Source organism: Oncorhynchus gorbuscha, linkage group LG04 (assembly GCF_021184085.1).
Source record: "Oncorhynchus gorbuscha isolate QuinsamMale2020 ecotype Even-year linkage group LG04, OgorEven_v1.0, whole genome shotgun sequence".
Classification (NCBI taxonomy): domain Eukaryota; kingdom Metazoa; phylum Chordata; class Actinopteri; order Salmoniformes; family Salmonidae; genus Oncorhynchus; species Oncorhynchus gorbuscha.
The window spans coordinates 27161521-27178275 of NC_060176.1; the positions used below are offsets into that span (position 1 = coordinate 27161521).

Below are 16755 nucleotides of genomic sequence, written 5' to 3' on the forward strand. Positions count from 1 at the left end.
CAGTGAACCCCTAAAAGACAAAACCCTGTCATTGAAAAAAAGATAACTGCCAGTTATATAAATGTGAACCAGCATTATTTATTTTTGGAATGATTAAAGATTTGCATTTCTCTCTCTTACATAAAAGGCACATATACAAGTATATGGTTACTACTGTCCTCTGCTGGTGAAAATTATAAATATTAATATATAAAAATACCAGTTCTCAATTTTCACTCCATTTACACTTCATCCAAAAACAAGAGACTATGCCATCTATGAACAGAGCTATGCTGAATGGATGTGAAAGGTCATTTAAAGTCAAACACCCCATACACCGCTGTGGCATTTCAAGCGCAACATTACAAACCATCATCAACACAGGTGTCACAGTAATCAGGGAAGGAAGCAAATGGAGGGCTGGGCGGAGAACATCTCTCCTGACTCAATAGGCATGAAACCTTGGTGTTATTTCTCCATTTATTAATTCGACGACACACACACACACACACACACACACACACACACACACACACACACACACACACACACACACACACACACACACACACACACACACACACACACACTTTTCATGCAAGTTGAAAGGAAACACTAATTGTAAAACATCTGATATTCGTAGGTTTCAGCAGTGGGCAAGACACGCACAATGACAGTGATACAGTACAATGAGAAACAACACCGTAAACAACACGGAAGCCAGAGCAGCACTCTAATTTCTCGCGGTGACTATCGGTCCTTGTCGGACAATGGAAGCAAAGGGTGAGTGGAACTATTTGGCTTGGTTTGACATGAGCTGTGAATGTACTCTACCTTTGGATATGAGGAGTCAGAAACCATTAAGAATGCAAAAGCACGCGCGACTTCAGAGAACCTCACATTTTTTTACACATGAATCATGTCAGGGGAAAAAAATAGTTTGGTAAGTTTGCTCTTTGGGGCTGGTGTGGGCGTTCCAGCATGTTTGCAAGAGTGTGGGCGGCAGGGGAAAGAGGTTCTGAAGCACTCTCTTTGACGAATTCATTACCTGCAACGTCCACATCAATACCACTGGAGCATGTGGATTGTGCTCCAAAAGCGTGGGTGGAGAGCACAGGGCAGTCATTACGCAGAGGCCCTCTTCGCAAACACTTACCTGTGCTGCTGCACTAATACTCATGAGTGGCTGAACTGCTCATCCATCTGAAAATGGTACATTGTGTGGGCAACCAGGTCCTAAAGCACCCACGTGATCTGAAATATTATAGGAATTGCCAGCTCTGCTTGCAGCCTAGATACCAAAACAGAAAACGAGACAAAAACACGAGGGATAACTCTGCCTACCTGCTAGCACCCTGTTGACGGAGGAATGGGTGGCCAGGCCAGGCTGGCCCCTCTCGTGGTGGAAGACCCCAGCATATGGCAGGTACTCAGGCAGTAGGAACCTCCTTGAACAAACAGAGAAGCATCAAGTCGCATAGAATCACACAACTGAGAGTTTACTCACCCCATAACGAAGACGACATGAGAAAATTGAAGACCATCCATGTCACGTAATAAGGGACTAAAATATGGGACTAAAAAGCATAGGCAAGTCTTTATAATAGCCTTAACTGACTCTACATTGTTGTACTGTATGATTATGCTAATGCTCACCACTGGCTTTGGGTAGACAAATTCTAAATGAAAAAAGTTTGAGAATATGTCAAACATTTCCTATATCCAAATCTCAGGACACAGAGTCCCATTATGTCATTGGCAGCTCATATTATTGGGCAAAAAAAAAAGAAGAAAAACAGCCATTGGAATATGAAGAGCCAATAAGTGTCATGTATTCAGAGTACCAGGAGGACAACTGGATAGGTTGACTATTTCTTGTTTTCCCGTATCTTTCTTTTTTTAGTTAAGTATTTACAGTATTTATTATATGCTGTGTGAAGCTGTTTTTTTATTGTAGGGATGGCTGTTTTTGTTTGTTTTCTCTGCATTGTGTGTTATTCCATCAGGGAAACCAGTGGAATCGCTTTAATGTGTTATCCCTTGGGTTGTACTCCGTGCATATTTTTCCTAATAGAATCAATCAATTAATCATATCAGGGCCACCCACCGGGGAACAAATCTGCCAAGCGAGGGGGCAGACATACGAGCGTTGCGTGGAGCTCTGTGTCTGGCACGATCCCCGTTATCCCTGTGAAGAGAGAGAGAGAGGGAGATAACAGACAAACATATACAAGGAGTACTTCAAATTAAAAGCCTCAGCTTAACCGAGAGACCGTAGCTGGGCTCACTATATAGTGCAGGCTCACTTAAAAGTTTGATGTTAGCCTAACTTATTAGTGGCTTGAGACCCAGACAAAAGGGAGAAAGATGCAGTACTGCTTGTGATTATCCAGCAGCCTCAAACCAAGCGGTCAAACAGAAACTCCAGAGAAGATTTGCAAAAGTTTGAAATGCTGCAATGCATAAAGGTGGTCATTTATGGTAAAGATGGTTATTTATGGCTCCAATGTTTCTCCATTTACAGGTTTGAAAAACTGCTCGTAAGTAGGCCCCTTTTTACAACATCGTAACACTCTATTCCGGACACATTCAAAAGGAGGAAAAACAAAGACAACATATTTCCAGCCTGAGACACTGTATAGAATCAGGACGGTATGTAACCTAGCAGTGAAGACCGTTGGGCAAGTAACCGAAAGGTAGCTCGTTCGGATCCCTGTGGAGACTAGGTGAAAAATCTGTTGATGTGCCCTTGAGCAAGGCACTTAACCCTAATTGCTCCTGTTAGTCGCTCTGGGTAAGAGCATCTGCTAAAAATGTAAATATCTAAACTTGCAAAGGAAGACTGTGCCATAACAAGAACAATGGTTCCTGTAATTTATTCACTGACCCCAGGAGGAACTAAATATGCATCATATTTCCATCAGAGAGTATCAGCTGAGAGGACACGGCCTATTTCTGATCCACTGGACGTCTCATATTCAGAATTTGCTTTACACTTCCTGAAAACTGTGACAATGTGAAGGATGTGAGAGAGAGGAAATCGGACGAACGTGGAGCCTCTGAAAGTATTCTCAACCGGAAAGCAGGCGGAAATACAGATGCTCTCATAAATATACATTTTAATAACCGATATGAAATATGCCAACACTCTTATACCCTCCGCAATTAATTTCTAAGTCGGGCAGTCAGGTTGGCGGAATAATTCATAAACCAAATCGGTGAGGTCATATTCTGGCTTTGAAGATGCCCCATCTCAAATCAGTCATCCAGAACTGCATTTTAATACCGGCAAAATGTTGTTTGCTTCGACTGCAGTGATACTCTGTGGCCGACTGGCCGTATAACTTCATTCCATGTATGAAGCTCAAGTCGAAAGTAAAACTATTTTGCTAGCCATGTTATAAATGTCCAGCAAATAAGGAACCAGTTAATTTGTCTAGGAAGACTTCAAACTTGCAAACAGACTAAAAAACTAAATGGGGACAAGACGCACCTATAAGTAAGTTGAAGAAATGTCCAGCCTCATTCTTTGCAAGTGTAGAACAATAACTCATTTAGATTAAGTCACAATTCATTTGGGAAAGGAGATGAGAAGGAGAGCTAATAAGTGGTCAAGTGTCAGCTGCTTTCTGTGGAAAGAAGATTCTCTCTCTCTCTCTCTCATCAGCATGTTCCAAAACAAGGTGAGCGTTTGGAAGAGAATTAGGCCACAGCTCTAAAATAATTTCTTCAGTACACCCCTTTAAAATACCAAATACTGTCACTCTGTGCAGTTCAGGGAGAGCATAATCCTGATTCATCTATAGTCAGAGTCTGCTGCTGTATATGTTTTCACAGGACTGTAATCTAGGTTTACTTTCACTGTTTGCTGGTTCCATTACAATGAGTGAATTCTTACATCATTCCAAAAGCGCTATAGGGTTTTGCTGGCTATAAGGGCATGTCTTTTCACTGTGCAACTGGCACATCATGACCAGTTTAAAGAAAAAGTGAAAATCTGTTCTCAGTTATTCTGCACGTTAAAATATATGATTTTGTGAAAATCAAACAAAAACACCTATCAAGTGTGTATTGTGTAAAGAATGAATTGGTCTTTTTGATTTTTTATTGTTATTTCATCACGCGTAGCATTCTGCTCCAGAATAACACAGCTCAGACAAAGTGTTGGTCCCACTAACCTTTTCAGTTGGTGGCACCAGCCCAATGATTTGGTCGCACCAACACTTTGCAATATAAAATAATCGTAAATCTTACAAAGTCATTCGCGGTGCTTTATTGAGGAAAATAGATTGTTGAGATGCTGTGATTAAAAACTACGTTTTTTTCTCAAACATGTCCAAGCAGGAAGGCATGATTCAAGTAATTATGTGCAAACCAGTTTGTCATTCAAATTTGAGCTGACAATTAGGCAATTGTTGCTATATTTTAGTCTCACAATAGGGCTCCAGACTTCTCCAAATGTTTTGAGATGCATTTGCCTACATGATTGTGTGTACTAGCTAATAGGCTAATTCATTTAGGTCTAATTCACCACCTGAGGAAGTGGAAATCAAAACACATTAGCTAGATCGCTAACTGTAAATATTGCTCACAGTTAGCTGTGCAATTGATCAACCTAACTGTAAATTCAATGCCCTAAACTTTCCAGTGGTACTAGCACAGAACGCAAAACGGACAACGTGCACATGGCTCCACATCTCAAAGACATACAGAACCACAAAATGTGTTTTTTAAATGGTGCCAATCACTCATTATTGAAAGTTCAGAAACGTCATTCCCTCTCTTCAACTAACAACAGCATTGTGTCTGTGATGCATAGAGCCATCCCCCATACTGTTAATTACACTCACTATGGCAGCAAAGTTCTGATCCACGCCAATCATCTAAAACAATTAGTAAGCAGAAGCGTAAATCTGGAATTGGAGATAAGGGCAAGTCGTCTTGTTAGAATTCCCTAAATCCCACCAGGTTCAATAATGAACGAGAGGGTGGCAGCACATGTCTAATCTTGTCGGAAGAAAATAGACACTGTCTCGCACTGATGTGGAGCTGACGCCACACAATGCAATGACCCAGTTATAACTAGCAAAATGGTGATTGGACCGTTTACATGCTCAAGGAAAATGTCCTTGCTGGTTTGACGTAACTGAATCCAACCCAAAGTACAATAAAAGGCATTCTAAAATAGTTGATAGAGTGACGAATAACTTAGTTGTTCATTCTGACAAACAGTTTTTATCATTATAAAATAGTTTGTCGTCAAATGCTGGAGAGTAAATAGTGCCAGGGGAATTCCTTTGACCTCATTTGGCCAAAGATGCTACAGCACAAAATCTGCAGAGGCCTGAGAAGACTGATGACCTCAAGCAACACCATCCTCCTGCACCTGCATTCATAGTCAGGCCAGAGGCAATTAACATTTACATATTGAAGGGGGGGAAAAAAAACGAATCAATTTGAAAAATACATCACAAATTCAACCTTCGAGAGTCACACATTAGGCATTCGATACTCAAGTTATTGTGGTAGGAGTGTTTTTCAACTGTTTGCTTTGTTAGTCATTATGCACTCCAGATCATACAGAGGGTGTGTGGAGGCATAATGTCGGGAATTAATTTCTCTCAACCATTGGCAATGGTGGCACTAACTTCACAGCCAAATCCACTGACAGAGAAATCACAGCATTCTGCTATGTTATGGTTTCATGCAAATTGTTACATGAATAAATCCCAAAGCTCTCAACAATTGTAGGATGTTTTATCATAATGTGTCCTGTAAATGTCTTCATAAACAATAGTCAGGGGATACAAAAGGCATTGGATGTTGTAGGTAGATGACGACTCACTCAAATTCCTCAAAGTCCACCTCGTTGTTCTCAATGGAGGGGGAGGGGTTGCTTCCTGGGCTATCCGAGGTGGATGAGAGAGGCCGCAGTCGGCTCTGGTAGCGCAGTGATCGTTGGCGAATGCTGTCCCGCCGAGATAAGTACTGAATCATCCGCTGGGCATAATATGCCGCAGGGGACAACCTGTGAACACAGCAACGACACACAACTAAAATCAATGGTGATCAGATAACTCAGGAGCAATAGACCACAATGGAAATAAGTCTGACTTTGTGCTATCCCAGTCACATTCTTTTTGTATGTATTGTGTAGATATGTATTTTTTTGAACTGACAAATAAAACCAAGCAAAGCAGGCAAAGTGCTAATACCAGAAAAACCTCAACAAACCCAAGACCATGTATTGTCAGAGCCCACATATGGTAAAAATGGAGCAGGCTTCCATGCTTCAACTCTGATGGCCATAATTACAGTGTGGTTCAATAAACCGCCTCTAACGTTATTTTAGGAATTTAGCAGTACGTCCAACCAGCCTCACAACCAACAGTGGTGTAAAGTACTTCAGCATTTTTACTTAAGTAGTATCTGTACTTCACTATTTACATTTTTGACTACTTTTACTTCACTACATTCCTAATTTTCTTTAAGTACTTTTTACTCTATATATTTTCCCAGACACCCAAAAGTACTTGTACACATTTTGAATGTTAAGAGGACAGGAAAATGGTCAAAAAAATGTATTATATTTTTACCTTTATTTAACTAGGCAAGTCAGTTAAGAACAAATTCTCATTTTCAATGACGGCCTAGGAACAGTGGGTTAACTGCCTGTTCAGGGGCAGAACGACGAATTCACACACTTATCAAGAGAACCACCCTTGTCATCCCTACTGGCTCTGATCTGGCGGACTCAATAAGCACATGCTTCGTCTGTAAATTATATGTTAGTGTTGGACCATGCCCCTAACTAACTGTACATTTTTTTTAAAGAAAATGATTTGCTGGTTTACTTATTAAGATGTTTTTATTATTAACAATTTTACTTTTGATACTTAAGTATATTTAAAAGCAAAAACTTGGACTTTTACTCAAGTAGTATTTTACTGGGTGACTTTAACTCAAGTCATTTTATATTAAGGCATCTTTACTTTTACTCAAGTATGACAATTGGGTACTTTTTCCACCACTGGTAACCATGCCAGCCCAGGACATCCACATCAGGCTTCGTCACCTGTGGGATCGTTACCCGGACAGCTGATGAAAGTGTGGGTTTGCACAACCGAAGAATTTCTGCACAAACTCTAAGAAACAATCTCAGGGAAGCTCATCTGCGTGCTCGTCGTCCTCACCAGGGTCTTGACCTGACTGCAGTTTGGCGTCATAACCGACTTCAGTGGGCAAATGTTCACCTTTGATGGCCAGTGGCACGCTGGTGTGTGCTCTTTACGGGTGAATACTGGTTTCAACTGTACCAGGCAGATGGCAGACAGAGTGTATGGTGTTGTGCAGGCAAGCGGTTTACCGATGTCAACGCTGGGAACAGAGTGCCCCATGGTGGTGGTGGGGTTACGGTATGGCCAAGCACAATCTACAGACAACAAACATCAATGCATTTTAAATAGATGGCAATTTCAATGCACAAAGATACCGTGATGAGATCCCGAGGCCCAGTGGCTTAAATGGTGCCTCTGGAGACAAAACCTCTCTCATCGTCACTCAATGCCTAGGCTTACCTCCACTGTACTCACATCCTACCATACCCGTGTCTGTACATTATGCCATGAATTTATTCTTACGCACCCAGAAACCTGCTCCTTTTACACTATGTTCCGAACACAATAGATGACCAGTTCTTTTAACCTTTAGCCGTACCCTTACCCTACTCTTCCTCTGGTGATGCAGAAGTTAACCCATGCCCTGCAGCCCCCAGCATCACTCCCATTCCCCAGGCACTCTCATTTGTTGACTTCTGTAACCATAAAAGCCTTGGTTTCATGCATGTTATCATTAGAAGCCTCCTCCCTACGTTTGTTTTAGTCACTGCTTTATCACTCTCAGCCAACCTGGATGTTCTAGCCGTGTCTGAATCCTGGCTTAGGAAGGCCACCAAAAATCCAGAATTTTCCTTCCCCACCTATAACATTTCCCAACAAGATAGAACTGGGAGGAGTTGCAATCTACTGCAGAGATGGCCTGCAGTGTTCTGTCATACTATCCAGGTCTGTGCCCAAACAATTCGAGCTTCTACTTTCAAAAATCCACCTTTCCAGAAATACAGTGGGGCAAAAAAGTATTTTGTCAGCCACCAATTGTGCAAGTTCTCCCACTTAAAAGATGAGAGAGGCCTGTAATTTTCAACATAGGTACACTCCAACTATGACGGACAAAATGAGAATTTAAAAAATCCAGAAAATCACATTGTAGGATTTTTTATTAATTTGTAAATTATGGTGGAAAATAAGTATTTGGTCAATAACAAAAGTGTATCTCAATACTTTGTTATATACCCTTTGTTGGCAATGACAGAGGTCAAATGTTTTCTGTAAGTCTTCAAAGTTTTCACAGTGTTCCTGGTATTTTGGCCCATTCCTCCATGCAGATCTCCTCTAGAGCAGTGATGTTTTGGGACTGTTGCTGGGCAACACAGACTTTCAACTCCCTCCAAAGATTTTCTATGGGGTTAAGATCTGGAGACTGGCTAGGCCACTCCAGGACCTTGAAATGCTTCTTACGAAGCCACTCCTTCGTTGCCCGGGCAGTGTGTTTGGGATCATTGTCATGCTGAAAGACCCAGCCACGTTTAATCTTCAATGCCCTTGCTGATGGAAGGAGGTTTTCACTCAAAATCTCACAATACATGGCCCCATTCATTCTTTCCTTTACACGGATCTGTCGTCCTGGTCCCTTTGCAGAAAAACAGCCCCAATGCATGATGTTTCCACCCCCATGCTTCACAGTAGGTATGGTGTTCTTTGGGTGCAACTCCGCATTCTTTGTCCTCCAAACACAACGAGTTGAGTTTTTACCATAAAGTTATATTTTGGTTTCATCTGACCATATGACATCCCCCCAATCTTCTTCTGGATCATCCAAATGCTCTCAAGCAAACTTCAGACGGGCCTGGACATGTACTGGCTTAAGCAGGGGGACACGTCTGGCACTGCAGGATTTGAGTCCCTGGCGGCGTAGTGTGTTACTGATGGTAGGCTTTGTTACTTTGGTCCCAGCTCTCTGCAGGTCATTCACTAGGTCCCCCCGTGCGGTTCTGGGATTTTTGCTCACCGTTCTTGTGATCATTTTGACCCCACGGGGTGAGATCTTACGTGGAGCCCCAGATCGAAGGAGATTATCAGTGGTCTTGTATGTCTTCCATTTCCTAATAATTGCTCCCACAGTTGATTTCTTCAAACCAAACTGCTTACCTATTACAGATTCAGTCTTCCCAGCCTGGTGCAGGTCTACAATTTTGTTTCTGGTGTCCTTTTACAGCTCTTTGGTCTTGGCCATAGTGGAGTTTGGAATGTGACTGTTTGAGGTTGCGGATTTTTTTTCTAATTTTGTCTGTCATAGTTGAAGTGTATCTATGATGAAAATGACAGGCCTCTCATCTTTTTAAGTGGGAGAACTTGCACAATTGGTGGCCAACTAAATATTTTTTTGCCCCACTGTAAGTCTCTCACCGTTGCCTCTTGTTATAGACCCCCCTCAGCCCTGGACACAATATGTGAATGAATTACCCCCCATCTATCTCCAGAGTTCGTACTGTTAGGTGACCTAAACTGGAACATGCTTAACACCCCGGCCGTCCTACAATCTAAACTAGATGCCCTCAATCTCACAAAATTGATCAAGGAACCTACCAGGTACAACCCTAAATCCGTAACTATGGGCACCCTCTTAGATATCATCCTGACCAACTTGCCCTCTAAATACACCTCTGCTGTCTTCAACCAGGATCTCAGCGATCATTGCCTCATTGCCTGCGACTGTAATGTGTCCGCAGTCAAACGACCACCAAGCAGGCCTTTCTAATTGACCTGGCCTGGGTATCATGGAAGGTTGTTGACCTCATCCCATCAGTAGAGAATGCCTGGTTGCTCTTCAGTAGTGCTTTCCTCTCCATCTTAAATAAGCACGCCCCATTGCAAAAAAATTGAAACTAAGAACAGATGTAGCCCTTGGTTCACCCCAGACTTGACCAGCACAAAAACATCTCATGTCATTTTGCATTAGCATCGCATAGCCTCCGCGATATGCAACTTTTCAGGGAAATCAAGAACCAATAAACTCAGTCAGTTAGGAAAGCAAAGGCTAACTTTTTCAAACAGAAATATATTTCCTGTAGCACTAATTGCAAAAAGTTTGGGACAATAAAGCGGAGAATAAGAGCACCTCCTCCCAGCTGCCCACTACACTGAGTATAGGAAACACTCTCACCACCGATAAATCTATGATAATCAATCATTTCAATTAGCATTTTTCCACAGCTGGCAATGCTTTCCACCTGGCTACCCTGCCCTGGACAACAGCTCTGCACTCCCTGCAGCAACTTGCCCAATCCACCCCCACCCCCCTTTCCCCCAAATCCAGACAGCTAATGTTCTGAAAGAACTGCTAAATCTGGATCCCTACAAATCAACTGGGATAGACAATCTGGACCCTCTCTTTCCAAAATTATCCGCTGAAATGTTTGCAACTCCTATTACTAGCCTATTCAACCTCTTTTTTATCGTCTGAAATCCCCAAAGATTGGAAAGCTGCCGCAGTCATCCCCCTCTTCAAAGAGGGAGACACTCTAGACCCAAACTGTTATAGACCTATATCCATTCTGACTTGCCTTTCTAAAATCTTCAAAAGCAAAGTTAATAAACAGATCACCGACCATTTCGAATCCCACCGTACCTTCTCCACTATGCAATCGGGTTTCCGAGCTGGTCATGGGTGCACCTCAGCCACGCTCAAGGTCCTAAACGATATCATAACCACCATCGATAAAAGACAGTACTGTGCAGCCGTCTCAACGACCTGATCAAGGCTTTCAACTCAATCACAGCAATCTTATCGGCAGACTCAATAGTCTTGGCTTCTCAAATGACTGCCTCGCCTGGTTCACCAGATATTTCTCAGAGTTTAGTGTGTCAGATCGATGGGCCTGTTCTCCGCACCTCTGACAGTCTCTACGGGGGTGCCACAGGGTTCAATTCTCAGGTCGACTCTTTTCTCTGTAAATATATATCTTAATGATGTCGCTCTTGCTGCTGGTGATTCTCTGATCCACCTCTACGCAGACGACACCATTCTGTATACATCTGGCCCTTCTTTGGACACTGTGCTAACAAACCTCCAAACAAGCTTCAACGACATGCAACACCCCTTCTGTGGCCTCTAAATTGCTTTTAAATGCTAGTAAAACTAAGTGCATGCTCTTCAACCGATTGCTGCCTGCACCCGCCCACCCGACTATACCTAGGTGTCTGGTTAGACTGTAAACTCTCCTTCCAGACTCACATCAAGCATTTCCAATCCAAAACTAAATCTAGAATCGGCTTCCTATTTCGCAACAAAGCCTCCTTCACTCATGCTGCCAAACATACCCTCGTAAAACTGACTATCCTACCGATCCTTGACTTTGGTGATGTCATTTACAAAATAGACTCCAACCCTCCAACCAGAAAACTGGATGTAGTCTATCACAGTGCCATCCGTTTTATCACCAAAGCTCCATATACCTCATTTGGCCGCCTTTCCTTCCAGTTCTCTGCTGCCTGTGAAAATTGCTGAAGTTGGAGACTTATTTCCCTCACCAACTTTAAACATCTGCTATCTGAGCAGCTAACCGATCGCTGCAGCTGTACATAGTCCATCGGTAAATAGCCCACCCAATTTACCTACCTCATCCCCATACTGTTTTTATTTATTTACTTTTCTGCTCTTTTGCACACCAGTATCTCTACTTGCACATGTTCATCTGATTATTTATCACTCCAGTGTTAATCTAACAAATTGTAATTATTTGCCTACCTCCTCACACCTTTTGCACACAATGTATATAGACTCTTTTTTTCTACTGTGTTATTGACTTGTTTATTGTTTACTCCATGTGGAACTCTGTGTTGTCTGTTCACACTGCTATGCTTTATCTTGGCCAGGTCGCAGTTGTAAATGAGAACTTGTTCTCAACTAGCCTACCTGGTTAAATAAAAATTCAAATAAATATACTACCCACCACTGCGACCTATTTGCTCTCGTTGGCTGGCCATCGCTACATATCCGTCGCCAAACCCACTGGCTCAAGGTCATCTATAAGTCTTTGCTAGATAAAGCCCCGCCTTATCTCAGCTAACTGGTCACCATAGCAACACCCACCTGTAGCACGCGTTCCAGTAGGTATATCGCACGGGTCATCCCCAAAGCCAACACCTACTCTACTTTGGCCGCCTTTCCTTCCAGTTCACTGCTGCCAATGACTGGAACAAATTGTAAAAATCTCTGAAGCTGGAGACTCATAGCTCCCTCACTAACTTTAAGTATCAACTGTCAGAGCAGCTTAACGATCACTGTACCTGTATACAGCCAATCTATAAATAGCACTCCCGACTACCTCATCCCCATATTATTACTTACCCTCTTGCACCCCAGTAGCTCTACTTGCACATCTATCACTCCAGTATTAATGCTAAAATGTAATTATTTTCACCTCTAGGGCCTATTTCTTGCCTACCTCCTTACATTTGCACACACTGTACATTGGTTTTTCTATGTTTCTTTTGTGTTCTTGACTGTACATTTGTTTATGTGCAACTCGGTGTTGTTTTTGTCACAATGCTTTGTTGAACTTGTACTCAACTGGCCGCCATCACCTCATGTTTCAACATGATAATGCACGATCCCATGTCGCAAGGATCTCTGCAAAATTCCTGGAAGCTGAAAATGTCCCAGTTCTTCCATGGCCTGTTAGGGGTGCTCTGGACTGACGTGTACGACAGCGTGTTCCAGTTCCCGACAATATCCAGCAACTTCGCACAGTCATTGAAGAGGAGTGGGACAACATTCCACTCAACAACTTAATGCGAAGGAGATGTCGCGCTGCACGAGGCGTGAGGTTACACCAGATACTGAATGGTTTTCTGATCAACTCCCTGATCAGCTTTGTCTTTTAAAAAGGTATCTGTGACCAACAGATGCATATATATCACAGTCATGTGTAATCCATAGATTAGGGCCTAATTAATTTACTTCAATTGACTGATTGAAAGACTCAGTAAAAATGTAGTAGACATTTTTGTAAAGTGTAAATGCTAACCTATCAATTGTCTTCATCGGGCTTCGCTAAGCTGGGAACATTGTTTAGAAATTGTTTGGGAATCTGAAAAGCTTGTATGGTATATCTACAGTCTAGTCAGAGTAAACAAATCAAGGAAAATTGATGATGTTAAATAAATAATAGCCTAAACTGTAAAGTTATGGGCTAGGGCCACAGACTACATTATTTAGATTTAATCCAAAATGTTGGTTTGAGTAAACATAGTTCAAGTCAGAAGAGGTGAATGAAGAGATATCGCTAAATCAGTAAAGTAAATATGTTAGTTTTTGCTGCCGACAGCAGACAAGGTGGTCTGGGACAGTCAATGTTGACACTCCACAAATATAAATAGATGACTTAACTTGCAGAAGATTAGGGTTTTTCAAAACCAATACCCATCCATGCAATTATCACTAGTCAAGTTGTGTGCAGACCTCAGTCTAGCTTTCCCAATGATTGTACTGTATTACCAGGGCTCAAGGAGCATGCAATACTTCGGTATTAAGATTATTTTTCTTCAAGTTATAGCCAGCTATGGAATCTCTGTATAGCTATTCATGTCACAAATGAGTTTATCTGCCTGGATAATTATTTGAATAGGTGGAAAAACCTGAGTAACATTAATCAAAGTTATTGCATGACACCCAGAGGGTCAGTAATTGGATTACAATTCAAAATACTGGATTGGAAATGAAATGAAAACGAGTACAGGGAAATAAATCAACACCTGGCAAGTATTAAAAGTGATACTAAATTGACTCTACAAATGAGTTTGTCAGATCTGGCATCAATTCCACTGAAGCGTTATGAATTTGATGTGACAGGGGACAAACATGTTCAAAATGGCCAAAATAAAGTAGGCAGGTTCCATTACAGCATCTTTTGATATCTTAGAAACTAAAATCATAAATCTCTACTCTGGAGTTCAGAATGCAAAGGGAGGAGAAAGTAACAGGGTACATAGTGTTATTTTTTATGGAGTTCCCAATACTCCAGGAGGTGAACAGCAGTGGCCATGAATATCTGGGTCTGCCCACGAGGAAACACTATCAAAGACACTGTTAAGCGCTGAAACAGGTTACCAGCCGTGAGTATCTGAGTTTGGACACTACCTACTCTTAATGTAGTTCTGTCCTGGATGCAAGCCATACTGGCAAATTACAAATGACAAGGCACCTACAAAGCCCCACTAGCTTTCTCACAATGTTCAATGGAAATTATTTGTGTAATTCCCTAGAAAAAGGCATTCTAGGAACTGGCCATAAAAAGGACCCATTTTCACCTCAGATACTTCAGCGGTATCAATGCATTGTATTGAGTGGTTGACAGCATGTAAGAAAATGTTCATGGCCAGAACACATGGGAAATGTTTTCATGTGGGAACTATTTGTAACGGTTACTCTTGCAGATAGGCCTAGGCTACGTCTTACTCTTGAATGTTTGAGGATATTAAAATGGAAGAGGAACTAGATTTGGATTTTCAAAGTAGAAAACCTTTAACGGATCCTTATATTCAGTCTGAATATGCCTTTTGGAAAATTCTGATTGAAGACCTCTTAACCGAGGAATGTGGTTGTTTTTTTATGATTGCGTTTTTGAAGGTTCTGTACTTTCTATGCGCCTATGCTGACTTGATTGTGTAAGCGTTAGTCATGCATGGCTCCCTTGTAAAAGACACATTGGTCTTAATGGAACTCCACCCTGACTAAATAAAGTTGAAATAAATACATGTGAGAGAGAGAATAACGAGGTGAGAGGGAAGTGTCGGCTCTATCCTCGCCACTAGGAAGGCGTTTAAGATCAAAGGTCAAAGCAAATGACGACAGAGAGTGAGTAGTCAATTGTCAAGTGTCCACGCTCTACAAAAATTGGCTGTACTGATCATTATGCCCCTGCTCTGGGTCACACATTGATTTTCTATATAGCACCTTGGTTCCTAAGCAGAGCAGCACTGTCCCTAGATGAATGTGGTTTTACTGAGAAGACTAGGCCCTACTATCCACCCCACAAGGCACCACCTTGGAGGTCAGCTGGCATTCAATCCCAGACACTAAATTCAGAACCTCCAGGCTCATAGCAGACCCGGTGTAATGAATCACTCTTCAGCAAGGCAGTATCAGAAAGGTGGGACACAGATAGATGTTGAAAACGTCCCCACTTTGCTCAAAGGTCTAAGAAACATCACAACTTGTGTAGGGCTCCAATTAATAAAAATGTATTACCATGAAAAGACCATGTCCTAGTTCCATTTATATTTAATGACGACCAGTTACAATTCCATTTATAGCAGTGATAATAAATGTCAAAAGAACAGCATGCATTAGAATAATATTTGCTACACGGTTGGCATTCTGGCAGATGTTAAAGGGAAATTACCTTTGACAAATACTTCATGTAAGCATCATATGCTTGAAGCTAAACTGTCTAGTTTGTCTTACAGTATATAATGTCAATGCTATGACATACTGTTGCCTGAGAACCACACAGAGACAAGTGTGCACAGGTTAGTGAAATGTTAGTCCTCCCAAAATGTTGTTGTCGTCACGCCTCCTTTGAAGATCTGAAGAATTTTGTAGTAGCCGAAACGGTTTGAATGGTCCGCTGGCTTAAAGTAGCTACATTTTTATTGGACGTTACATTCCAAGAACCCTCCCCACATGACTGTTGAGGGAGTGCTGCGTCTTAAGCGCCACCCAAGCAAGGCCTTGGATTGGTTTGACGTGTTGTGAGGCATCAGATTTAGACCAAGTCTCCACCCCTATTAAGCTCATTTAGGCCAGACTTCAGGATTAGGGAAGCCTGGTTCTCTACGAGGCTAGTGAAAGGATGATGTTGATAGTGGGACCATTTTCCATTTGTTTGCTGGCTTGTCTGCACCTGTTAGAGCACTACACCGAGGCCCGACCTGAAAATGTGTCATATTTCCTTGGCATCAATATTTGCCATAAAATGGTGCTCTATCCATTGTTTTTAGAATTGTCAATGCTCCCTGACGGTGTCCCTTATGTTCAGTGATTGTTAGACAGAAGACAAAATGAAGAGACTGTATAAATTTAGGTCCAATATCATTTCTGCAGAGTTTCAATTTCTTTTTACTCAAACCACCTGTGGGGCAAATCGACTATGTTTGACACACCCATTTATCGAAGTGGCAAATTATTGTTGGTCCTTGTAGTGTGTGCTACATGCTAATCTAGTATGCTTGGAACTTTTTTTTGTATTCTCATAAATAACTTATTACAAGTAAGACATCAATAGCACTGACCACAAGACTCACCTGGCAGGATCTGGATAAATAGGATGGTCCCGGGAGCCAGATATGTCATATCGAGACTGCGACATAAGAGAGGACTCCAAAAGCCTCCTATGAAAGAGAAACGGAGCAAAAGGGATGGTTAGATCTTCATGTCCACTAATGAAAACAGCACAAACAAAGTTGTTGTACCTGTTTAATAATCAGCTCAAATATTTTCCATATTCATTATCGCCAACTAGTCTAAACCGCTTTCCGGCGGAAAAAAAGGATCCATTTCTGTGACTGACGCAACCAAACAATATTTCTCTCCTATCTCATTACTTTTCAGAGGTATAATTAAGATAATGAATACCTCCACAATTTAACCATAGAG

The 16755-nt window shown here is 41.8% G+C and overlaps 1 protein-coding gene across 2 annotated transcripts in view; it reads right to left on the reverse strand.

Moving 5' to 3' along the window:
• LOC124033924 (activating molecule in BECN1-regulated autophagy protein 1A-like) overlaps window positions 1-16755 on the reverse strand; it is a 110482-nt gene that overhangs the window by 80990 nt on the left and 12737 nt on the right. For both annotated transcript variants that reach the window (XM_046346373.1, XM_046346372.1), the window contains exons 8-11: window positions 16404-16490; window positions 5825-6007; window positions 2087-2167; window positions 1324-1427 (exon numbers count right to left, since the gene is read on the reverse strand). In XM_046346373.1, the coding sequence (XP_046202329.1) occupies window positions 1324-1427; window positions 2087-2167; window positions 5825-6007; window positions 16404-16490 (455 nt within the window). The remainder of the gene's footprint in view (window positions 1-1323; window positions 1428-2086; window positions 2168-5824; window positions 6008-16403; window positions 16491-16755) is intronic.